Source organism: Capra hircus, chromosome 4 (assembly GCF_001704415.2).
Source record: "Capra hircus breed San Clemente chromosome 4, ASM170441v1, whole genome shotgun sequence".
NCBI lineage: Eukaryota > Metazoa > Chordata > Mammalia > Artiodactyla > Bovidae > Capra > Capra hircus.
In genome coordinates this window covers 115,909,546-115,935,361 of record NC_030811.1, presented here as the reverse complement: position 1 = coordinate 115,935,361, position 25,816 = coordinate 115,909,546, and the positions used below count along the sequence as shown (strand labels likewise).

The window sequence follows — 25,816 nt, the reverse complement described above, 5'->3', positions numbered from 1 at the left end:
ATTAGAATAAAAATAACTCAGGACATGCAGAGCAATACTAAGCCTGTATTTCACACAGAGTGCTCCTGGAGGGCTTGCCTGGGGAGGTGGCATCTGAGCAGGGACCACAGGTGGAACTGGAAATGACACCGCAGAGCAGGCAGAATGGGAAGACAGAGCTGCAGCGTGGTGGGCTCTGAGGCTGTGCGCTCTGGGGACCCGGGCCTGAGTAGCTAAGTCCCGGCAAGGATTTCCCATTCTGTATCTAGACCGAAGGAAGGGGAAAGCTGGAGGGCGGCGGGAGGAAGGCTCAGGCAGGCCTCTGGATTCCTCATCCTAGTTTTAGACTCAAAGGAACGCCTCCTCCAACACCCATCACTGCAAGCTCACTTACTCATATTTTATTCTAGTCCTTGGAACCCCACGGAACAGTCATTTTTGTAAATCAGACTTTCGCACTAGCCCAGATCCCTTTTGTGGCTTTGGAGTGGGTTAGAAGGAGTGTGAGGTGAAGCTCGGAAGATCTGGGGTCTCTGGCTGGCTTGCTCTGGGCCCCACGTGGGCTGCCTGTGCTGGCGTTTCTGTCCGCGGCCCCTCGAATCCATCACCGGGCAGCGCGACCGCAGCACCCGTCTAACAACCAGGCGAACTCGAGCGTGCGTCCACCCGAGCTCCCAGGAGCAAGGCTGCGCCGGCTCCAGCGCCCACAGCTTCCAATACCTGACCCGGTGGAGCCCGAATTTGCCTTTCTAACAGGTTCCCAGGTGCGGCAGGTCAGGAACGCACGTAGAGACCCACCGCACCAGAGCCGCTGCCCGGAAGGAGGTTCTGGGTTCCAGGGCGGCGAGGCTGACACCGCTCGCTCCTAGTGCTCCGACCTCTGTCCCCCCGTCGGTCCGCCCACCTCGTCCTCGTCCGGCCCGAGAGGCCGCCAGGTGCTTCCCCCGCCGCAGCTCCTCCCCGACGCCGCGCGGCGCGCCCCCGGGACCCCCCGGCGCCAGGAGACCGGGGCCGTCCGTCCCGGGAGCAGAGGCCCGGGGAGGCAGGCGGCGGCGAAGCGGGTGTCTCCTCGGGCGCGGCCCCCGCCCCGGCCGCGCGCCGCGGGCAGAGCCGGCCGCCCCGGAGGCGCGCGGCACGGGGGCGGTGCTCCCGGGGGCGCGGCGCACCTTGCTCCCGGCGCCCCCGCCCCGCGCCGGCCCCTCCCCGCGGGCCCGCGCCCCCGCCCGCCTGGGTCCGCTCCAGCCCCTTCTGCCGTTCCGGCCGGGCCGCTGTCCTCCGCCGGCCCGCGACGGAGGACGATGGGTCAGCGCGGAAAAAGCGAATGAGGGCCGCGGCGGCGGCTGCGAGCGCCTGACTCGCGGGGCCCGAGCGCCGCCCGCGCCCCGCCTCGCCGCAGACTCCATGGACGCGCCGCGAGCCTCGGCGGCCAAGCCCCCGACCGGGTAAGCCGCCCCGGGCTCCCCTGGCCGCCGGCGCCCGCGCGGCGTGCGCTCGGGACGGGGCGCCCCTCTCGGGGCCGCGAGCGCGCGCCCGGCGGGGGAAGGGAGTCGTGTACTGTGTGCGCCCAGGTCGTTGCCCGGGTAACAGTGTCAGTCCGCGGCCCCGGCGCTTTTCGCGTGTGTGCGTCTGTGCGCGCGCTCCTTTTGGGGATTATGCGCTCCCTTTTGGGGGTCCCCGCGGGCGGAGCCCCACGAACTTTCCCTGCCACCCGCGAGAGCTCCCCCTGCGGGAGGGGAGGAAGGCGGTGGAGACGCGGCCGGGCCCCCAGCCTGTCGCTGACTTGCCCCTTGGGTGATTGTGTGCCAGTCTGTCACCGCGCCCCACCGTCCGCCCCTCCTCCCCACAAAAGGAAGGGGAACAGGGTCCGAGCACCCAGAGGCGCCTGGGTGCCGCGGTCTCGGGAAGGCTGTGTGCAGGGCATTGCCCTGGAGGTTTTCTGCTGCTCCCCTCCCTGGCTGACTTTTCGGGGCTCCTCGGTACAGGGCACTGGCGAGTGAACCGGGCCCGCCCCGGGGACCCCAGCATCTCACTAAAGTGGGAGCTCCCATCGCTGCCTGCGCGGCCGATCCTTTTGCCCAAACCTTCGCGGGGTCTGTTTTACATCCCACAGCTCGTGTGTGCGGATTACAGGCCACGTTCGCATTCTACTCGCTGAAAGAGTAACTTCCGTAATATAAGAAAAATAACCCTGTTCTTTAACCAGATCCCGAGCTGGAGTTTGAGCTGTGCAGGACCCCCGCCGGGCCCGGTGGCCTGCGCTCAGCGCTCAAGGGGTCGCGCGCTCGGCTTGCCGGGGCAGTGTGTCTCCGCGGGGCACACCCAGGACCTGCGAGCTGTCTCAAGGGCCTGGAGCGAATGTGTGATGAGTCCTGCGAATGGAATGAGTGCCTGGGGTGGGCCCTGCACCTGCTTACCGAAGGGGCCCACGTTCCACTCTAGCAACTGGTCTCCAGTGAGGCAGCTTTGGGGACAACTAATCTCTTTTCATTGCAGTGTGTCCCCGTTGACTCATCCTGCCTGCGCGTACTCATAGGCTGCGGTGCTGCCCAAGTGCGCAAAAGGTTTTCAAAAACTGCCTCTTTCTTTTTTAACTCTGCCTTTAATGCCAGGAAAAAGTGAGCCAGGTTAGCAAATGAAATAATCCTGAAGCTGAGGAATGTTAAAAGGAACTTTTTAAATTTTTTTTTGCTGTGCGCTTACTGGCAGTTATGTAATTTCCTTTGAACAAACAAATCTCCCCCAGAGAAAAGAAATGTGGAAAGTCCGTTTTCATGGTAGTGGGCATCGCAAAACGACATCGAGAAATGTGAAACAGAATTGCTGCTAATCTGTCTCCGTTGGAGAGGTTATTTAATGAGTCTGTTTACGGAGACCAGAACCCTTTTGGCAAAACTATCTTATATGTGGAGAGGTCAGCAAACATTTAAGAGGTCAACAAACATTTAAGAGGTCAGCAAAACTGTATCCAAAAAGCACTTGTAAAATCCTTTAAAAGAATCTGATTGTAGAAGAAAGGGGGATTCTAAACTTGGGACACTGTTTCCAGGGTGGTATTGTGTGAGCAGAAAGTCAGTCACCACCCCCCACCCTCGCCCAGTCTGGTTTGTGGTGCTTTGCAGACCTCTGGCCGTCAAGTGCAAACCCCACCCCCCCCCACCCCCCCCCCCCCACCCCCCCCCCGCCCCCCGGGCAGAGACTAGGGGCTTTTGCTGTGGAGGCGGTAACAAACCTGAGATTGTTACTCTTGATGCATTTGACTCTTTCGTCACACTCACATGCAGAGCCTCCTATCGTCTTATACGAACATCTTTGACCAAGAAACACAGACATAATGTTTTAAAATCCCTTATTCTCAATTGTATCTTTTGTTTTAGTACCTTTTAGTGAACAGACGCCAACCAAATGCAGCATGCTTAAAATCAGAGGGCAGAAATGGTCTTGGGGTTTTTTTGTTTGTTTGTTTGTTTTTCTTTGAATGTTTTATATAATTTGGTGTATTGGTTACCTATCAGAAAGGAAAGATACAGATGTGAAATTTCTGGCTTTGGTACATTATTGGTGGCAGTCAGCTTCTGTTGGTTCTTCACCAAAATTACCATCTCCTCTGCTCTGTTGCCTGAGAATAAGGCAATGCCTGCCACGTGCTCCATGCTCCAGGGAATATGTTTTTTCTCTGATACTGCCATGATTGGTTATCTGATCCCACTTTCATTAAGCTATTACTTTTCCACACCATGGCAGATGACTGATGTGATGAATTTGTTGTTGTTCACTGAGACTGGCGCTTTGCCTTGTGTTATGTAGAAATGGGCTGGATGGGGGACACTGAATTAAGGACATGTCACCTTATAAAATAACGTGTATGACAGTCCTTCTTGAGAATTACTGAAGGGCCAGATACATTAGTGAATGTAAACTCACTGGCTGTATGTCTGCCTAATTTATTAATGCATAGTTATTAGTTACCTTTGTTGAGAGCACAAGTATGCATTTTATTTGGACTGGAATTTAGGTTTTTACTAGTAATTTCATTAAAACCATATCTTAGGGCTCACTTAATTTAAAACTGTTGGGGAAAAGTATTATTTTAGGAAAGAGGACATAGGCAGAAACTAACCAATCAGACCGTGTGACTTTTCAAGAATTTCAGACCTTAGTTGAGGTATACTAATTGACAGAATATTCTAGAATGCAAGTAAAGGTGAATTATGTTTGAGTAAAGTTTTAAAATGTCTCCAAGTCCATTTTAGGCAAAGTTTTTTGGCTTACTTTTAGTTATCTGTTGAAGTATTTGTGAGATCTACCCCAGTAGTTCAGCCCACTCCAATATTCTTGTTTGAAAAATCTCATAAACAGGGAAGACTGGTGGGCTACAACCCATGGGGTCACGAAGGGTCAGACATGACTGAGCACCTGGGCACGCGTGCATACACCCCCATCCCAGTAGCTGGTTATGGACACAGGATTAAATTTCCCACTGGAGCTGGTGGGAACAAGGGGCAGCATATTGGCGAGTTTGGCAGGATAGTAGTTAATTTTTTTTTCCCTGTGGTGGAAAAGCGTATTTCTGTAGGATAAAATAGTCTCCAGTGACATGAAATGTCTAAACAGCTGGTGCCTTTGCCCATTGGCTTCATTCAGGAGCGTGCTTGTGTAAAGATCAGTGCAAGTTTGTGAGTCACTTTCACCAGAATGTGTGCTCCCTGGAGACATAGCTGGTATTCCCTTCTCTGCTTAAATTTGTCATTATTTAATCAAGTTATAAGAACATAATGAAATAATTTCAAAGAGATTAATCGAAGTGGGTAACTTGAGCTTCTTGAGTCCTGTTGACACCGAACATACCGCTAAGTACGGGAGGCCTGCTACTCCTGACCGTGAACTTGGGTGGCCACCTTGTCATTCTCTACCTTATCTCTCACGAGCATGCAAAGATAGTGAAATATTAGCAGGTGTGCTCTGTAAAAACAAGTTTAGGCTTCTGGGCCCTTTTTTTTTTTTTTAAGGTTTCTAGGCTTTTGGCTAACCTGTTAAAAAGTGTGTTTATATCCTTAAAAATGACAGCCTGCCTGATTATTTGCTACATTAAAATTTTCCCATTCAATTTGAGCTGTTTTTTTTTTTTTTAAGATGTTACTTCTGAGCTCTTCTTTAAGTCAGTAGTTCATTTAAGGACATCAAAACTCGTTCTTATTTGATATAAAGTAGAGAGAAGATCTCAGAATTTTATTCTTTGGTAATAATAGTTTTTCTTAATATTTTTTTAATACTTTAGAGAAGTTGAATATTCCCCTGTTACAATGCTAGGTAAGCTTAGAGCATTGTAAGTATTTCTCAGTGATTGTGTGATGGAGCTGAAGCTAATATGTGATTAAATTTGGTGTGAAGATGTTTGTACCAGGCACAGCAGCCTGTGGCTCCACCTCTTTCCCTCGCTGGCTGACTTTTCCTGGTGCCAGCGGATCAGATTATTATTATTAGGTAGGTCCAGGCGAATGACACCCCCACGAGCATACAGGTCTGGGTCTGGTGGCCTCTTTAATTTGGGACCTGGGACGTGAAGTGATACTTTGTGAACACCTGAAAGTGCTTCCATAATTATTAGGAAAGCAGTGATTGTGGGTTGTCTGAGCACCGATGAGTAGTGTAGGTTTCTAGGCCTTCTGTGCTTTGCTATTAAATTTAAATTTGTAATTGGTCAAAAGTTTTAAAAGTGAGTAGAAATGTTTGACACCAAAGTAGTGTTTAGATTGAAATTGTGCAAATTTAAAACATAGGAACACTTGATCATGATGTAGGTCTGAGCTAAGTAAAAGTGTTCAGTGTGTTTACATGTGTATTTCCAGCACCCCTTTATTCTCTCCCCATCTGCATTTAATTGTGGAGTCTGTGGATTGTATGTGTTGGATAATTTTAGTTGTAAATTTTTTTTCAGTTACTTTATACTGTAACAGAACATAGATTTGGTATTTCATGATTCACTGAAGGTTTTTGTGTATCTTCATCTTTGTAATTTTTTCTGCAGTGAAACTAGTTAATATTGATTTGTATTATTGACATATTGATACTATACCTTTTTACTATTTATAATTTTCATTTAAGCAAATTCCACCCCCCTCCACCTTATACCTTTGTTTTCTCACTTTCACCTTGTCACTGGAGTGTTCATCTTCCAGGACCACTTGCCGGCTTTCAGCACCTGAATTGATGACAATGTCATCAACTCTATCACTTTTCCTTCATGTTTCCATAATCCTTTATTTTTTACTCGTCTCTCCCAGCCATAGTGTTCAGGGTTTTTCTTGCTTGTACTTTGTGTGGTTTCATTTGCTTTTATACAAAGCTAATGATGGTAATTGTTTCCAAGACCTGATGATGTTGGTTCTTTTTTTTTTTAATTGAGATATAGTTGTTTTGAATATTGTTAGTTTCTGCTGTAAAATAAAGTGAATCAGCTATTGCTGTCTTCAGTCGCTAAGTCGTGTCTGACTCTATGTGACCCCATGGACTACAGCACTCCAGGTTCCGCTGTCCCTCACTGTTTCCTAGAATTTGTTCAGATTTATATCCATTGAGTTGGTGATGCTGCCTAACCATCTCATCCTCTGCTGCTCTCTTCTATTGCCTTCAGTCTTTCCCAGCATGAGGGTCTTTTCCAGTGATTTGGCTCTTCACATCAGATGGCCAACGTATTGGAGCTTCAGCAGCAGTCCTACAAATTCAGAGCTGATTTCCTTGAGGATTGCCTGGCTTGATCTCCTTGAGGTCCAAGGGGTTCTCAAGAGTCTTCTCCAGCATCACAATTCAAAGGCATCAATTCTTCAGCACTCAGCCTTTCTTATGGTCCAGCCGTCATAACCATACATGACTACTGGAAAAACCATAGCTTTGATTGTATAGACCTTTATCGGCAAAGTGATGTCTTTGCTTTTTAATACCCTGTCTAGGTTTGTCATATGCATACATGTATCCCCTCCCTCTTGGACTTCCCTCCCTCGCCCTCCACCCCACCCTCTAGGTCACCAGAGAGCACCGAGCTGAGCTCCCTGCGCTCTAGAGCAGGTTCCCGCTAGCTGTCTGTTTTACACATGGTGATATATACGCGTCGGTCCCAGTCTACCCATTCAGCCCACGCCCCGCTTCCTCTTCTGTGTCCACAAGTCCATTCTCGAGTCTGTCTCTATTCCTGCCCAGCAGGTGGGCTCCTCTGGACCATCTTTATAGATTCCACATCTCTGTGTTAATATCTGATGTTTGTCTTTCTCTTTATGATTTACTTCACTCTGGTAAGTCTCCAGGTTCATCCATGTCTCTACAATGGAGAAGGCAATGGCACCCCACTCCAGTACTCTTGCCTGGAAAATCCCATGGATGGAGGAGCCTGGTAGGCTGCAGCCCACGGGGTTGCTAAGAGTCGGGCACGACTGAGCGACTTCACTTTCACTTTTCACTTTCCTGCATTGGAGAAGGAAATGGCAACCCACTCCAGTATTCTTGCATGGAGAATCCCAGGGGCGGGGGAGCCAGGTGGGCTGCCGTCTATGGGGTCACTTAGAGTCAGACACGACTGAAGAGACTTAGCAGCAGCAGCAGCAGCAGCAGCAGGTCTCTACAAATGACCCAATTTTGTTCCTTTTGGTGTGTGTGCATATTCAGTCACTCAGTTGTATCTGACTCTTTGCAATGCCATGGACTGTACCCCCCAGGCTCCTCTGTTCATGGAATTTCCCAGGCAACAATACTGGAGTGGGTTGCCATTTGCTACTCCAGGGGAGTCTTCCTGACCCGGGGATTGAACCCAGGTCTCCTGCATTGACAGGCAGATGTGAGCCACCATTCCATTGTGTATTAGTGCCGTATCTTCTTTATCTCTTCCTCCGTCCTTGGACATTTGAGGACCTGATGGTGTTTATTTATTCTGAACTAGACTTTGCTGTGCACGCTCTTGGGTCTCCAGCAGCTGCTGCGTTTCCTCGTGCCTATCTCAGGGACAGTCCTCCTCTTCAGGGACAAGGATGCTCACTTCCCTAGCTGGGTGGATACATTGCAGCCTGTGGGGTTTGTGCTCTCTTCTGTTGGTCTCCTAATTGGCTGCTACGCTGTTGCTTGCCAGGACCATGTCTTCTACAGGTTAAGGTCAATTAGAATAAATTTCACAGCCAAAAACATTTCTATTTTTAAAAAGAAAATCTTGTCAAGCAGCAACTCAGACATATTTTATTGCGATCCATTTGATGAGACAGGTTCCCAGACCATAAATGCTTCTGGGGACTTTTGCAGCTCCAGTCCCCACCTCCACCAAACTAAGTGGAGGTCTCTTTTTAAGAGACACTGATCGCTTTCAAAAGATCATTGAAGTCCTTATCTTTTTCCCCCAAAACTGACAAGGCTCCCAAAGGTGAGCCAGATAACCAGAAATCCTGCTTCATCACTCTTCTTCCTTCTCACCACATTACCCAGGATCCCAGATGAGGGATATTGACTTCCAGGCCTTCTCCCCTCCTTCAGGTAGGGGACAGCAGGCTGTCTTCCTCCGTGGACACACGTGGACACATATGGATGTGCTTGCACCCTTGCTGGGCCAGGCAGGGATCTTTCCCTAATCCAGAATTCCTTGTGCTTGGCCATTAAACCAATTTGACTTTCTTCATCAAAAGCAGACAGGCAGGCTTAGTGGAAAGAATTCAGGCTCAGGAATAGGAAGACTCGGGTCCAGGTGTCAGATATGTAGGATTAAAGTGGCCTCTGAGCCGAGCCCACGGTCCCATCCTGGAGTGGCTGCTGCCTCTTTCCCGGCTCAGCGGAACGCCGTGAGAATGAAGATGCTCTGTGTCTGTGTCCTGTCTGGAGCCACTGGAATGTGAGACTGAATCTTTCACTTTCTTCAGTTTTCATTCATGTAACAGTCAGCAGCCAGGTACGGTCAGTGGCGCCCTCGTGGGCATGCAGGTCCAGCATCTCCTTTCTCACTGTCCCCTGTCCTTCTTGAACGGCAGTGCACCCTGCTCTCTCGGGCTTCCTCTCTCCCCAGGGCCCGGCGACTTTTCTTCTTTCCCAGGTAGCTCCTGCTTCCTCCCCCAGGTGTAGCTGGGGGCTCCATTCACAGCCCTTGAAACCCCTCATCACATCTCAGATGATGAGCCCTGACCTTCACCTCTTGTGGTTGTGCTGATTCCCCTGCTGGAAACCCTTGTGTGAGGTTAGGGTTTTCCAAGGTAGTAGGAGGTGCGCTCCTAGAGGTGTTAGGACATGAGGGTGGGCCTGGGCCCTCCCTACTGGGATCAGTGCCCTTATGAAGGACACCCTGAGAGCTCCCTTTGACCCTTCTAACCCATGGAAATAGGGGGAGAAAGAAATCTGCGACCTGGAAGAGGTCCCTGGACCACACCAGCACCCAGCCTTGGCCTTCAAGCCTCCAAACTACAAGCAGTATGTGCCTGTTGCTTATAAGCCACCTAGTCTGTGGTGTTTTGTAAAAGCAGCCTGAACATGCTAAGGCAAGGTACCAAGTCCAAGGGCACCTGCTTCTTCACATCCAGTGGCTCTGGTGTGGCCCGTGTGTGGCCCCCGTCTGCTCCAGCCCTGCGGTTGTGGGAGGAGGCAGAGGACCTGTCCTTTATTTTGAGGGTCTGATCCTCAAGGTGCACATCCCTTTGCTCATGTCTGTGACCCAGTCTTTTTTTAATCATTGTAAGATTTACATGACATGCCATCTCTACAGCTCAGCAGCATTAATACAGTCCCATTCTTGTACAGCAGTCACCATCCATCGCCAGAATTGTTTTCTTCCCAGGCTGAAATACTGTATCCAATCACTCTCTACCCCACTGCCCCCAGCTCCTAGCGCCAACCGTCCTACTTTCTGGCTGGGTGAATTTGAGTTCAGGGACTTCAGAAAGGTAGAATCTTGAAGTGTCTGTCTTTCTGTAACTGGCATATGTCGCTTAGCAGAATGTCCTTGTCGTAGCGGGTATGGATTTCCTTCCCCTTTAAGGCTGAATGTGTGTTCCCGCCTTTGGTTTGCTCACTCATCTGCCTGTGGACGCTTTCGCCTCCACTGTTGGCTACTGTGAGTGATGCTTCTCTGGAGGTCCCGCTCTGACTGCTTTTCTGAGTCCGCCCTGGGGTGGGATAACTGGACTCTGTGTTTGACTCTTTCAGGGTCACCACCCCACTTTCCACAGCAGCGACGCTCTTCACCATTACAGCCAGCAATGCCTGAGGGCTCCCGTTTCTGCATCCTCCCCACCAGCCTTGTCCTTATCACCCTCTCCTTTCCAGTCATGGAAGACGAGGGGACAGGACCAGGCAGTGGCCCGGGGTCCTTGCTGACGTGCTTGAGCTTCTGATTCTCCGTGAGGACTGGAAGGAGCTGCGTTGAAAGTAATCAGACAGGCCAGGTGGCCCTGCCTCTCCTCCTCCGGGATTCCAGGGGCTCTGATTTCTTTAGACCAGGGGCCCTGGGAGCCCCTTGGCTTCTGCTGGAAACACATCCTCAGTTTGGTCTGAGCGTCACTCACAGCAGCTGCGCAGGGCTCCTCTGTGGCACAATTGTGGGCCTGTGACAGCCCGCCCTGGGCTGCAGGCAGTGCTGGGCGGCAGTGATGCCTCCCCCAGGCCTCCAGGAGAAAGCCATGCACGCGCCTGGCTCTGACCCTGCCTCACCTTTGTCTGGAACAGATCAGGGCGCCAGCAGTTTACTTTTTATGATGTCTCTGTTCCTGCCATGCATGTCCTGTCCACTTTGGCTTGTTAATAATGGGCACCAGCCTGGAGTGGTGGGGAGGGAGCAAGATTTCCAAACCTGGTCCATGGGGTGGCTGCAGCAGGAGAATCTGGGTTCCTACCTGGATCGGGGGCGGGGGTTGGCTGGGTTGGTGAGAAGAGCAGCAGAAAGGGTGAGGGATCCTTGCCAGGCCTCTCTCTCAGCATCTGTGCTCCACATAGCCTTGGGCTCATGGAGTGGACCAGATGTATTGACCCTTCAGAAATGTGGAAACGGCTTGAAGCCTTAAATGTTTAGGTAGTAAACTGAGGTTAGGAGACGGGAAAATGGGCTGTGAGTAAGAATGTGTGTGTGAGCACATCGGACATGACGTTTAAGCTCACTTTCAGCCCTGGGCAAAGCAGCAGACTCCCAAATCAGATCCTGGCTGTTTTCTCAAACCTGAAGGTTAGGGAGTTGAATTTAAAAATAGCTAGGGTGGGAGTGATAATACAGCAAAAGAGGAGACTTGTGTTCCTGAGGCTAATTCTTGAGACTTAAATACAGTTGAGCACCGAAGAATTGATGCTTTTGAACTGTGGTGTTGGAGAAGACTCTTGAGGGTCCCTTGGATTGCAAGGAGATCCAACCAGTCCATTCTGAAGGAGATCAACGCTGGGATTTCTTTGGAAGGAATGATGCTAAAGCTGAAACTCCAGTACTTTGGCCACTTCATGCGAAGAGTTGACTCATTGGAAAAGACTTTGATGCTGGGAGGGATTGGGGGCAGGAGGAGAAGGGGACGACCGAGGATGAGATGGCTGGATGGCATCACCGACTCGATGGACGTGCATTTGAGTGAACTCCAGGAGTTGGTGATGGACAGAGAGGCCTGGCATGCTGCGATTCATGGGGTCAGAAAGAGTCGGACATGACTGAGTGACTGAACTGAACTGAAATACAGTTGTGTTGAGTAGGGCCCTATTAATTAAGAGCAGAATCCACTAATGTTCAATAAACAAACCATTAGGTTGGAAAGAGACTGATTCAGTGTAGCCAGAATCTAGACATTTGCCACTGAGAGTAGCTCCCTGCCAAGACTCCCTATCCATCTGCCCATTTGGATGCCCTCTGTCTTGCCACCTGTAACTGGCTTGGGGTAGAACTGAGAGCTGTCTCCCTCTGACGCTCCGTCTAAACCACTTCTTCCTAAGACATCCCAGGGGTTCATGGTGTCCCGGAAGCATCACATAGAGTAAGAGTGAACTGCAGAGCTGCCAACCACACCAGATCACCCCGCTGGATTTAAAACGTGGCGGTTGCCAGTGGGGAGAGGCTGGGGGAGTGAGGGGTTGGGACTTTGGGATTAGTAAGTGCCAACTTTTAGATATAGGGTGTACAAATAACAAGATCCTACTGTGTAGCACAGGAAACTATACTCAATACCCTGTGATAAACCATAAGGACAAAGAATATGAAAGAGATATGTGTATAAATGTATGTATTTATATATATGTTAATATACACACTTTGCTGTGTAGCAGAAATTAACATAACACTGTAAATTAGCTATATTTCAATAAAAGCCAAAGAGTTTTAAAAAAGGGTTCCTGGGGATCCTGAAGCTGAGAGTCTCTAATGGCCCACCCGTCACTCCCCATCCTCAGATATCTTTGCCTGGTTAACGTGCTGGGACCCACAGATGAAGAGTGTGTGTCCTAAATGAGGTTAGGTGAAGGATTTTACCGCCTTCGCAAAAGTAATGACAACCAGTTTGGAAATGCAATTCGTTTAAATTGAAAAAGATTTCCTTGTAAAGTGTCTCCTTGTTACTCATCAGTTCTTCTTCTGACAGACCATCGTGTTTCACATTTTTGGAATCCTGCCTTTGGGGCTGGACATTTTTCTCAGAGGAGGTGGCAGAAATGCTTTGCATGAGGACCTTCCTCATTTCAGTGCCTTAGTCATCTGTGACAGTGAGGTTTTCCAGCTGACAGGACAGGCGTTCCTAGCCCTGGCCCGGGAGGGCGGCCCCCACCGATCCTCCAAAGTTGGTGACAGTGATTCTGTCCGCAGCCTGGGGGGTGGGATTGTCACATGACCGAAGTCTCCAGGCCAGTGTCCTGCTCCTCACCCCATGGCCACCTGGCACACGGAGGTAGAGCTTCCAGAGCCCAGCCACCATCTGGCCTCCGCAGGTGGTGCCCCAGGCTGTTTCTGAGCCGCCTGTGTCTCTCAAGGGCATTTTCCTGAAGAAACGGCCTACGTTTCAGCACCACGTGGCTTCCTGCTTTACAGGGGTCTGTGGTGGTGCCCACCTGGCAGTAACCGTGTTGGTACGTCTTCGGACGTGCAGCCCTGAGTCGCCTGGGTGGGGTGTTGTTTGGGGAGAGGTAAGTAGGGTGGGAGTGAGAGGTAAGGGGTGGGAGTGAGAGGTAAGGGGTGGGAGTGAGAGGTAAGGGGTGGGAGTGGAGCTCTTGCCGAGCACAGACCAGGTGTTTGTGAATCAACGTGATGCCTCGAATGCAGCTTCTCCCCCTGGAAGGTGCTCTGCTAGACCCTGGCTTAGGAGTTAACAGTATGTCACAGCCTCCCTTGGCCTGGGGTGCTGACTCAGCTCACTGCGTCTTGTGTGTGTGCATTTAAGGAGACCCCAGTGCTCTGCTCTACCCAACAGCCAGGCTGCCCTTAGAGTGGAAGGTATGCAGACCCAGGCTCACAGGGCTGGGGTGGGGCTTTCTGGCGGGCAGCCTTGGCTGGACTGCAGGCCGGGCTGTGAGTGTTGCTGTGAACCAGGCAGCCTTCCCTGTGCCCCTGCAGGTGGGTGGGCATCAGACTGGGGTCTCCCCGGGTTAATGTGCCCCATCTCTGGCCTCCGAGCAGGAAGGAGCTGGGAGACAAGACGGCCCAGGTGACTCTCAGAGCTAAGCCTGCCTGGGGCTGTTGATGCTGGCCTGTCCTACAGCGGATGCCAAGGGGCCTTGCAGGTAGACGGGACTGCCATCCTCACCAGGTGGGGTTGACGGAGCACCCCCCAGGGGCACCTGAGTGTCCTGAAGGTCCCTCTGCACAGGCACTCTGAGCTCCCCAGGATCTGTGCCCATCAGTCTGTTTTCTTTTTCTTTCTAAGCTTGTTTTTAGTCACGCTCACACAAATAACTTATCCCGCTTCGTGAGGCTTTACTTAACCTGTGTGGCATACTCTCCATCTGTCAGTTACAAGCGGTAAGTGACATGTGTGAAGTTGGAAGGAAATTCCTTTTCTGTCTGTTGTTGGTCTGTGGAAACCATTGCTTTTTAGACGAGGCATCTGAATGGCAACTCCAGGGGGGATATCATACATTTGGAATGTTTTCTTGATGAGACTTCTCACTTGGAGTCTAAAATGATTTGTATCCTTATGTCAGTGTTTAGACGTTAGCTGGCGAGATTAATGGGACGTAATGGATGGCTTCTTTTTAAACCAGGGAGGTTTTAAGAATACACTCGTGTGCCGGAGGAGTGCAGACTTCACTCTTAACTTTTTACTTCGGGAGGGAGTGTTCAGTTTTTAATTGAAGTATAATTGATTTACCATGTTGGGTTAATTTCAAGAGTACAACATGATGATTCAGTTACATATGCATATATATTTCTTCTTTTTCAGATTATTTTCCCTTGTAGGTTATTATAAAATATGGAGTAGGGTGTCCCTGTGCTAAAAAGTAGGTCTCTCTTGCTTGTCTATTTCATACATAGCAGTGTGTACACATCAGTCTCAGACTCCTAATTAACCCCTCAAACCCCTTCCCCTTTGATAACCACATTTTCTTTCTATGTCTGTTGGTCTGTTTCCATTTTGCAAGGAATTCCTTTTTATCTTTTTATTAGATTCCACATGTAAGTGATATCATATGATGTTTGTCTTTCTCTGACTGACTGACTTAGTGTGATCGTCTCTCAGTCCATTCGTTTCTGCAGATAGCATGGTTTCATTCTTTCTATGGCTGAGTAATATTCCATTGCAGGCTTCCCCAGTAGCTCAGCAGTGAAGAATCTGCCCTCAATGTAGGAGATATGGGTTCAGTCCCTCAGTTGGGAAGATCCCCTGGAGAAGGAAGTGGCAACCCACTCCAGTATTCTCGCCTGGGAAATCCCATGGACAGAGGAGCCTGGTGGGCTGCAGTCCGTGGGGTTGCAAAGCATCACACACAACCGAGTGCACACACACACACACAATATCCCATTGTATATACGTACCGCATCTTCTTTGCCCATCCGTCTGTTGATGGACACTTGAGTTTAGGTTGCTTCTGTGTCTTTTCTGTTGTAAATAGTGCTGCTGTGAACATCGGGGTGTGTGTATGTCTTCAAATTAGTTTTCTCTGGATAAATGCCCAGGAGAGGGCTTGCTGGATCACATGGTAGCTCTGTTTTAGTTTTCTGAAAAACCTCCATGCTCTTCTCCATAGCGCTGTTCTGCACCGATTTGCATTCCTACCTCCAGTGTAGGAGGGTCCCTTTCTCTCCACACCTTCTCCAGCATGGGGTGTAGGTACATCAGGTAGGGAGTGTTTTTATAATGCTGAATAGGCATTGCCATCGAAACACATTTTCATTTATTTCCTGTGTGCAGAAGTGACATGTCATTGAGAGCAGAAGCCTCCCGGGTTTCACTCGTGTCCCTTTTCACTTACCACCTTGCAGAAGTGATTGCTCCTTGCTCCACAGGAGGTCCCGCGGTGGAGGGCTGGGGATTTTGTGAGAGGAGCAAGTAATTTTTGCTGCTCTCTAGTCCCTGCTGTGCTGAGGGTATGGGTGTAAGGAGTGGCGGGTGGGATCACTCAGTCTCCAAGTGCACTTGGGTGCCACTTAGACCTCGGCACCCCTCCATTCTTGATCTCCTCTTGACTGAGATGGAGATGGCATAGCAGTCTGTGCTTGGGTCGCAGTCTCCTGACTTGGACCAGTGGGGATTTTGGAAGAGGGCTTTGCTCCAAACCTGGGCTGTGTCCAACAGTATTGCATGATGTCCTTTCCTCATTAAAGAGACTATAAAGTAAATAATCTAGGCTCACCGTGGAATCCAGGTCGTGATGGTTCATGTGTGTTTGATCAGCTACTGTGTAGAATCTTTGCTGAGAAATAACACCGCGAGATGATTTCCTGAAAATGTGTGTTTGGCAATTAGATAAAATAATGACAGTGAAAGTGTGAGACTGTTAGTCGCTCAGTCACGTCCAGCTCTTTGCGATCCCATGGACTGTACCGGCCAGACTCCTCTGTCCATGGGATTCTCCTGGCAAGAGTACTGGAGTGGGTCGCCATTTCCTCCTCCAGGGGAGCTTCCCGACCCAGGAGTTGAACCTGGGTCTCCTGCACTGCAGGCAGATCCTTCACCATCTGGGCTGCCAGGGAAGCCCTAAATACTGACAAAGTCTGTAGATCCACTGTAAAATGTATCGGGGAAGGAGGACTGTTTGCTGATCCAAACAGAAGGACTCAGAGGGCTCACACATTCCCTGGTAGAGTCGGATCTGTATACAATCTAAATTTTGATGTCTCTGTCTATGTTTGTCATAGAAAATGTCTGAGATTAGTCAACCCCTCACCCCAAGCTCATTAGCTTGAGATAATAGGTGTTCAACAGTGTTTGTTGCTCTGACAAGCTCCCTCTTGACTGTTTCTTGCTGTAGGAAAGAAACAGTGATCAGGAGTGTGAACCTGCCTCTGTGTCTGCTGCTTTTCCATTCCAGGGGCGGGCTGCCCCACCTCTCGCCGCCCACCCGGGCCTCGCTGTGTACACAAAAGCAGATGTGCACCGTGGCCTCATTACTGGGTTTTAATAATGGGCTTTTCAGCCCATGTTCAGCGGTGTGTCCTGTCCCCAGATTCTTTAAAAGGACAGAGTTTTTAGCTCTCTGCTCCCTGAAAGCGAATGCAGAGCCTAATCCTGAAATGATGGACCACTGTGCTCAGTCTGTGACGGGGCTCGAGAAAGGCTGTGGTTTGTGAAGTCCAGGCTTTCATCCCAGCAGTGGAAACAGCAGCTCATTTTGAAGCGTGCAGCCCTCTGGGTGGTGTACTGTTGTCACGGTCTCAGCACTGCGTTGCGATCACTGAGCCAGTGGCCTGGCGCATGCCAGAGGGTGAGTCACCACGGTGCCCGCAGCTGTCTGTGCCCGCAGTGACAGCCGCGCTCCTGGTCCTGTGTCAGATCTCCTTTTAAAATAGTAGTAGAGACAGTGGTGGCAGTTCATGACCAGGGAGTGAAAAGGAGCACAGCTAGGCTCCTGCCTTTGAAAGCACAGTCACCGCCAGGACTGGAGCTCATCAGGATGAAAGGAACGGTCTTCCTGTTTGGTGTTAGCAATCAACTGTCAGAGTAGAACTTCTCATCCAAGGTGCCAGCTGGCAGCCGTGGCATCCTTGCTTTATTTTGTGACCCCCCTCCTCGTTTATCATGCTGGAGGCGAGGCCAGGTCTGGCCCCTTCTTAGCGGTGGGCCACCCACAATGGTCCCCTAAGCACGTGGGTGGAGGGTGACTCAGCCTCTGTTTGCTAGATGCTCCCATTGGGGCAGGAGGGTGGGGGGCTTAAGGGGAGAGCGACGAGAGCTCTGGGAGGATGTGGACAGTGTGGGGTACCTAGCAGGCACTGTGTGCAGGGCTGCTGTATGTAACCTCATTTCATCCTTGCAACAGCCTGGACAGGGGCTACTCTGTCTCCCAGTTTTAATGAGCAAAGTGGAACACAGAGAGGTTAGGGAGGGTGGCCAGCCGGTGGCACGGTTTGCCTAGGGTCAGTTGAGTGGCATGGTGCATGCAGGATTAGCCGGGTGGACTTGGATCCAGCGAGGTGCTGAGGCTAACCCACATCTGAATCCAGGATCACAGGGTGTGCTGCAGTGCAGACTTCATGTATTTGTGGGAAGGTTGCTGGGGGCCCTGAAGAAAGTTCTAGGTGTAAGGAGAAGAGACGGGCAGGTTTTCCAGGAGGTGTGAGTGGTGGGGGCTCAGTCAGGCCCCTGAGAAGATGCAGATGCTACCAGAGGCAGGGAGCCTTGGCCGGGGTGGGCTGGAGCTGGACCTCCATAGGCTGTGCTGCTGGCTTTCCTTTCGTTTCCAGGGCCTCCCAGGAGAAGGCAAGCACCCGCTTTCTCCGTGAGGCACTGGCCCTGCAGCATCCCGCATCACACAGGCCGTGGTAACAGGATGCAGGATGCAGGCCCAGCCCCACTGGGCTCAGGCTGCTCTGTCTCACTCAGCATCAGGACCCGCTGTTGGGACCCCCTCCCCACCCGCCCCCAGGATGCGGGCATCTGTGCTCAGCAGCCACAGTTCCGAGACTGGAAGGCAAACCTTAACACCTGTGATGGTGAAGAAAGAAGCAAGTCCAGCGAGCCGGGTCTAGGCTAGAGGTAGACCGCCTGTGTTTGCAGCAGGCCTGAGGTCATTGTGTTCAGAGTGTGGTACATGGAGCTGCCTGCAGTGAGATGAGGGTGCAGCTGAGATGGTGTCCAGGAGCTCTCCTTGCAGTCTGATGTCACTGAGACGTTACACAATGGCCTCGCCAGACCTGGCGCAGACCAGCAGCTCTGCTGCGTGGGTCTGGTGTGGGGTGCCTCCAGGCTTCCTGCATTTTGTGCCGTGTACGCCCCTCAGTAGGTCTGTCCCTGGGTGCCATACTGCCACCACTTCAGGAATGGGCCGCTGACTCCCACAGACGCTAACCCCGCAGCTCAGGGTTATGGACCCCAGACCTCTGGCCGCGAAGCAATGGAGAGCCCGCTGCCCAGACACTTTCAGCTGTGGCTGTGTTCCAGCATTCTTAGGACAGGGCTGCTGCCTCCTGCTGTCCTGCTGACCCCGCCTCCTGCTGCCGCACCCCACCACCTCACCCCACCATCCGCCGCACCCAGGCCCGCGTGCTGGTCCTCCTTGGAACCCACCCGCTGGCTCTGAGAGCCTCCAGGGACGCTGATGGCCAGTCCCCGTGGAACGGGGGCCCATGGCAGTTGGGGGGTTATTCCTCCTGCCGCCAGTTGGGAACTCATGACCTTATGAAGAGAGACGAGAAGACAGGCAAAATCTGAATTTCTATAATCCTTACTGATTTACCTTTTTCCTGTCTCACCTCAGAGTTGAGGCTAGGGGTTTGCCAGAGTTCTTCAGAATATAGGAATTTCTTAACTGGCAACTTGGTCCATCCCCGGCAGCCAGGCTTCTGGCTGAATGTATAAGCTTTGAAGGAGTTCCCAGGTGGCTGACGTGTCCAGTCCTTCATAAAGATTATCCATCCATTCATCCATTCCACCGTGCATCCTCCCATCCGGCCCTTAAGTGAATCATGGAAGGAAACACATTGTTTCAAGCTCTCAAGGAAGTAAAGATGTGTTTAGTCTGAAAGAACTGCATACATAGGGCCCAATTGTTCTCTGTTAGATTTCCTCTTCAGAGGCCTTTCTGTGTATGTTTCAATATAATGCACACGGTTTAACCAAACGGCCTTGGAAAAAGCCAGATTGCAGGCAAGCACTCCTGCTATACTTAGCCTCTAGTTGTTGAGTCACTGGCGACATTGCAACATGGAAATGGCTATAAAGCCTTTGCAAGCATCTAGTATGAAACAAGAAAGCTCTGAAATATTTGTGGGGTGATTCATCTAGCTGTTTTCCTGCAGAATTACTTGTCTGAAAAATAAATTGTAGATCAAAAAAAGACATAACATATTTAACTTGCGTCAAATGATTCTTTAGTACAAAGCCGAAAACAAACTCAAGCTTCATTTTTAACTTTTTCATCAAAAGTCTTTTTAATCAAACATCTTCCAGCATCTTAGGACTAACTCTTGTTGACTGAAGAGAAATGTACAACCTAAAAATTGTGAGTTAAGTTTTATTCGAGGATCTTACGGAGGACCATAGGCCAGGAGACAGCCTCTCAGGCCACTCTGAGGAACTGCTCCAAAGAGGAGCCAGAATATATAGGATCTTTTGCTGGGAAAAAACATGTAGTCAGATATCAAAAGATGACTTATAATCACAAAAGCCTGATATCTGAAGTTAATGATTCAGTTCTTTTCCATGTCTGGGAAGATGCAAGTGTCTGCACTCATTGAAATGATTCCTTAGATTCAGATTCGCATCTTTACTATTGAGGATGGTGTTTTTCTCCCTATTCTCCTCCTCTGTCTTAAGTTTGGGTTTTATTTCCCTCCCTATAATAGGTGTTTTAAAAATGAAATGGTTCATTTTTACTGACATAGGACCCTTTAAAAATGTATTCATTTAACCAACTATGATTTTCTAAGAGTAAGAATTCGTTAAAATGCACCCGCGGTCTGGCCTCTCGGGCATGGACAGCTTGTGCCTTCCCTGGAGATGCCACCGTGGAGAAGGAAGGCCTGATCTCCAGACGAGTCGTGGTGACGCATGTTGACAGGGACAGTGGACACCCTGTGGCCGGAGCACCCAGTGGAGAAGGAGCAGTCAGTCCTGTTTGTAGGGTGGGGCGAAGATCAGGCAGGTTTATTTTTATGAAAGGCCTTCTCAGAAAATGGTTGTGCCCAAGCAGTTCTTAAATATAACACTCCTTCCAGACACAGTAGCAGTAGCCAAGCGCGGGGAGCTGTAAATATCACACCAAGATTAGCTCGCGTAAATAGACACCCAGAGATATATTCAATGGGGAGATTTCTGTTTCTAATGATCAAAAAGGAGGATACAAAGAAGTGGAGAAGTGCAGACATCTGGGAGGCTGTCGGGACTAGACACTTTTCAGCATCAACAAGAAAGTCGAGGACACCAGTTTGAACTGCAGATTCTCTGGGTGGCAGTCCTTGGCCACATCATCTCTGTGGCCCTGCAGGAAGAAAGTGGCCCGTGGCAGCTGCAGAGGAGTGTGACCTCAGGACCCCCAGGATGTGCAGGCGCCTTGCCCCCAGGATGTCATGTCTGCTGGGTGGGATCCGTCCTTGCACAGTAGCCCCCAGCCGTGCTGCAGTGACAGAACAGGCCTGTGTCGATGTAGCCCGCGAGGGTGGCCGCTCACCAGATGCTTCTCTGGTCTTGTTTACTTGAGGAGTATTTTTTTAAAGAAACAATTTTGATAGCTTTAATTGAAGAAGTGATACAGGCGAAACTTAATTCTATAGAAATTGAGCACAGACCACATGCAAGGACAATTTTAGGTCGGTAGGAAATATAAAACTATGCATATATCCTGGACTAGCGAGGTCAGATACAGAAAAACAGCAAACCTTAAATTGGACGAAGTTAGGACTAAGGTTGGTCCTGATGGAAGAAGTGTAGGTAAGCTGCTCCAGGAGGAAGAGCTGTGTTCTATATCCTAGAATTCTATCCTGACCTCAGACCCTGAGCTCAGTGGGGAGTGCCCAGTGCAGAAGCCAGTGATCCTGCTGGGCCTTGGTTAAGAATTATCTCCCTCACACTGTTCTTCTCAGTATGTTGAAGACAAGGTTCTTTTTTAAGAATTGATTCTTTCTTCCTCTTTGTGATTGAGAAAATGTACCGAATTTTGTGATTACTGGTTGAGTTATGTTTATGTGCCATCAATTGCGTGTAATTAAAGCATTTGGTTTGATGAATTCTGATGTATGTTTACGTCCCAGAAGCCATCAACATAGTCAAGGTGCAGGCGTTTTCTCTCACTTTCAGAAGTGCCCTCGTGTCTCTTTGCCACACCCCTCTGCCACGACCCACCCCTGCTCCGCTTTCTGTCGCTGTAGGTGAGCTTGCATTTTCTAGCGTCTTCTCTAAGGGGCACTGAGCAAAGCACCACTTCTCACATATTCTTGTTTCTCTTTCACTCAGTATAGTGGTTTAGATTTTCATTTTTGTTGTGGTGTTCCTGTGATTTGTTCCTCTTTGTTGATAGGAGTATCCATTACATGTATTTCAGTTCAGTTCATTTCAGTCGCTCAGTCGTGTCCGACTCGTTGCGACCCCATGAATCGCAGCACGCCAGGCCTCCCTGTCCATCACCAGCTCCCGGAGTTCACTCAGACTCACGTCCATCGAGTCAGTGATGCCATCCAGCCACATGTATTGACTTACAATGATTTGTGCGTCCATTCTCCTGTTGGTGGACATCTGGCTTGTTTCCAGGTTTTGGCCACTATGGATAGAGCTGCTGTGAGCGTTCATTTGTGGTCTTGGTGTGGACACGGGTCGTCTTCCTCTTGAGTAGCCACTGGGCTGCTTGGCTGGCTGGCACTGTAGGCACGTGGTTACCGTTTACGAAGCTCACAGTGGCTCTCCACGCTGCTGTACTGTCTTGCCTTCCACCAGCAGTGGAGGAGAATTACACTGCTGGGTCCATCTCCATCTTCATCTTTGCACCTGTCTCGTGTACGCGAAGTTGATTGAATTTTAAATGTAAATTTTTCTTGGGGGACATCAAGTGTGTTTGGTAACTGCTTCTTCGGTAGTTGGCTTAACTCAGATGGCAGAGGAATCAGGCCAGCCAGGAGCAGCAGCAGCCTCAGCTGCAGGAGTGCCTGTGCATACACCCAGGCCTGGAGGACCAGGCGTTTCTGTGGGATCAAGGTCCTCTTCACTGGGGGCCTTGCAGGGAGCTCAGCTAGTTGGCCTGACCACACGACGCGTGGAAGTAGCTGGACAGTACTTTCCCAGCTTCTGATTGAGCATTTTTTTTTCACATGATTTATCATTCTTTTATAAATAGTACTCACCTTAAAAAACAGAAAAAGGTAATTTTGGAATAGATCGCTTTTCAGGGGGACTGCCCTATATTTAGTAGTAAACAGCTGTCGATTTGAAGATTCAGCTAATTCCAGCCAGTGGATGACTTGAAATGGCAGAAACGAAGTATTTCTTCTTTGAAAAAAATACAGCGGCAGATCTTGAACGCACACAGAGGTAGGAGACAGCATGCGGGGGTCCTGTGTGCCTGTTTGTGCCTATCATCTTGCTTTAAAGGGTTTAAGCTTTTTTATTATCTGGCTTGATCGTTTTATGGGGAAAGCCCCTTCGCTGTTCTTTCATCTGGCTCATAGCCGCTCATCTGCTCAGGGCCATCATCTCATCGTCTTGCCTAACAAAACTAACAGTAATTCCCTAATAGCACTGAGTCTCCTGTCCTTGCTTCAGCTGCCCAGATTGTCTTCAGGTAACTTGGAACCGTTACAAAAGTCATTCTTAGGCTGAATCTACTCGTTGTAGGTATCAACGCATCAGACACGGGGTTCAGCTGCAGCTGCGTCCCTTCTTGCTCATCCCTCTGGCCCCTTTCCCTCTGTGTCCTCTTCCGGTCCCTCCAGCTCCCTGTGTGTCAGGGTCCAGCTCGCAGCTGTGATCACAGGGTGTGTGCTGGGTGCCCCCTGTGCAGGGGAGGGACCCCGATCTGGGCAGAGGCCAGCACAGAATGAGGCCGGGTGTTCACGGGACAGAGGGATGCAGAGCGGCTGCACAGAAGCCACCAGGCATCTTCGGGGAAGAGTGACGTAGTGTTTGCTGTTATCATTTTAATCATTGAGTCTGAGAGATGGGGGAAGTAATGAGGATGGCTGGGCACCCAGGGCTATGACCTCTGCCCCCTCACCTCAGAGTTTTAGAAAAGGCGACGCCCACCCTTCCCAGACTCGGGGTGCGCCAGCTTCTGGGCTGAGACCGGCCAGGGAGGCCGAGTACGGGTCCTTCTGTGCGGCGCGGTGGTTTCTCCAGCTGACGGCCTGCGCTGGGCCCTTCAGGTCTCACGGGACCGCTGCCGTCCGGGAAGGGCCCTGGCCATCCATCCCCCTGCTTCTGTGGCTTCAGAACCCATGTTCCCCGTCGATTAACAACCAGGGAAGGTCACTGAGCCGTGCTGGTGGCCTTCGGTGTCCTGGTGACTCGGAGCATTGGCCTGGCTGATCCCAGCACAGCTCCTCGATGCCACGTGCAGTCCCGTCAGGTTGGCTCAGGGGCAGGAGTCGGCCTGGCACAAGCACTGCCCTTCAGTCTGGCTTGAAAGTGTGGCCAGGCCCAGGTCTGACTGCTCACAGGATGATCACGTCCATGCGCTTTCTGCAGAGGCTCCCGCCGTCTCCCTGGCCTGCCACGTGCGCTTCCTCTGTGTCTCTTCTGCCTCCCTGAGGCCTTGGTCTAGGGCCTGTATCAGGAAGGTTAACACCAATGTGAACAGAAAACCAGGCCGGGGAACGCAGAGGGCGGGGGAGTGCCAGCGGTGAGGGCAAGTCTCCGTGCAGGGAGGGGGCGTCTGCTGCGTCCTTGTGTTTCTGACGAGCTGGGCAGAAAGGGAACTGCTGATGTCCATGGTTCTCATTGTTGAAAGTAGGACAAGCTCTCTTCCATAGAGGCCACATCATCTTTCCTGGCACTGACAGGTCATTAATTACTCCCAGGGTTAGTTCTGGTCATTGCTGCCCACCTACCTTCTATGGCTTGCTGGAAAGCTCACTTCTATCTAGCACATGATGTCAGCACACCTACTGTGTGCACAGTGGCTGTCAGTGGCTGGCAGAGAGAGGGGCCAGCCATGGACCTGTGGGTACCACGTTGTGGGTATCATGTCCTGAGCACGCCCTGTGGAGCTGGGGAAGCCTGCATCTGTGCACCGGGGAGGCCGAAGGTAGGAAACGGGTGATCAGCCCTTCCACATGAGGAGGCAGGATGGCAGGAATGATCACAGAGGTGTCCAAGAGCACAGCCTATTTCTGGAAGGAGGAGAGAGCTGCATATCCAGGGAGGAAGGCTGCTGGGCCAGACCGGCATAAGAGGCGCCTTCATGCTCCCCTTTGGAGCCTGTCTGTCTGAAGGATGTGGAGGAGGGAAGGAAACGCATCAGCTGTCTCAGCAAAGAGCCCTGGGGATGTGGGGAGGGCAAGGCTGGAGCTGGGGCGGGGGTTGAGATAGGAGCTGCCTCAGAGGCTCAGGTAGAGGAGGAAGTGTTTGGAGCCCATGGACAAGCTGTGGGTAGGATGGAGAGAGAGGCATTTAGATGTCGGGTACAGATGGGTGGACTGGTGAGCAGATGCAGGGACAGAATGAGGAGGAATTAGCTGCTGTGACTTGTCAACAGTGGAGATGAGAGCCGTGGTATTGAAAGGCCCTTCGCCAATGCCTTCAGCCGGTGCTGAGGTTCCATTGTCCAGAGTCCCATTGGGAGGGCCAGTTGGGTCCTATTAGCCTTGGTTACATGTGGCTCTGGGAGAGGCAGAGACTTGTTCAGAGTCACGCACCCCGACAAGGCAGATGCCAGCCTCAGGCTGGGGCATCTGACTGGGAGCTCTGGGGGCAGGGGAGCTGGACAAAGCAACGTCTGGAATCTGGAGCCGTGTTTTTGGAGCAAGATGCTAAACAGCAGGTTTCACTTGGGGTAGGGGTGTGAGTGAAGAGACCTTGGAGCCTTGAGCTCTGCACCTGGTGGGGACGCTGCCTTTAGCGCCCACCTGTGTCAGCTGATGCTGAGGAAGGACCCGCGAAGGCATCTCCTTGGGCTGGCCCTGCACCTCATACCCCCTGCTTGGGTGGTCAGAGGATGCTGAGACCCAGGTGTACTGAGACCCCCCCCACAATCTAAGGTTACCAAATCAAATACAGGATGCCCGTCATGTGAGTTTCAGATAAACAAGGAGTGTGTTTTACTGTAAGTATATCCCACATCATCGCCTTTTCCCAGAAAAGGGAAAAGATTGACTTATGATTTTAACAACATTTCAGGCATTATTATTATTATTCTGTAGATACAGGCACAGCGGACATGCCTGGGGCGCCTCTATTGATCCTGCAGATGTTCTCTGCTTCATTTCTCTCCCAGGCTGTGCATTTGTGTGAACAGTGAGGGGATCAGCTTATCTATATCTACCAAAAAAAAAAAAAAGCCTGAAATGTTGTTTAAACCGTAAGTCAATCTGAGTCTTCGGTTCCATGAACATGATACAGTATTTCATTTATCTGGGTCTTCTTAAATTACTTTGGTGACTTTCTTGTCATTTTCAGTATATAGATCCATGTTGGCTCAAATGTTTAAGTATCTTACATTTTTCGAGCCTTCGTAAGTGGGATTTGAAATTTCAGTTTCCAGTTTTCATTACTGTGTAGAAACAATTGATTTGCGTGTTGACCTTGTGACTTTGCTGAACTCATTTACTAATTGTATAAGGTTTTTG

The 25,816-nt window shown here is 50.6% G+C and overlaps 1 protein-coding gene across 1 annotated transcript in view; it reads left to right on the top strand.

The window, feature by feature from the left end:
* The window catches only part of COBL (cordon-bleu WH2 repeat protein), a 296,580-nt gene continuing 271,948 nt past the window's right edge, over nucleotides 1,185–25,816 (top strand). The window contains exon 1 of the mRNA XM_018047457.1: nucleotides 1,185–1,421. Within this exon, the coding sequence (XP_017902946.1) occupies nucleotides 1,381–1,421 (41 nt within the window). The 5' untranslated portion in view covers nucleotides 1,185–1,380. The remainder of the gene's footprint in view (nucleotides 1,422–25,816) is intronic.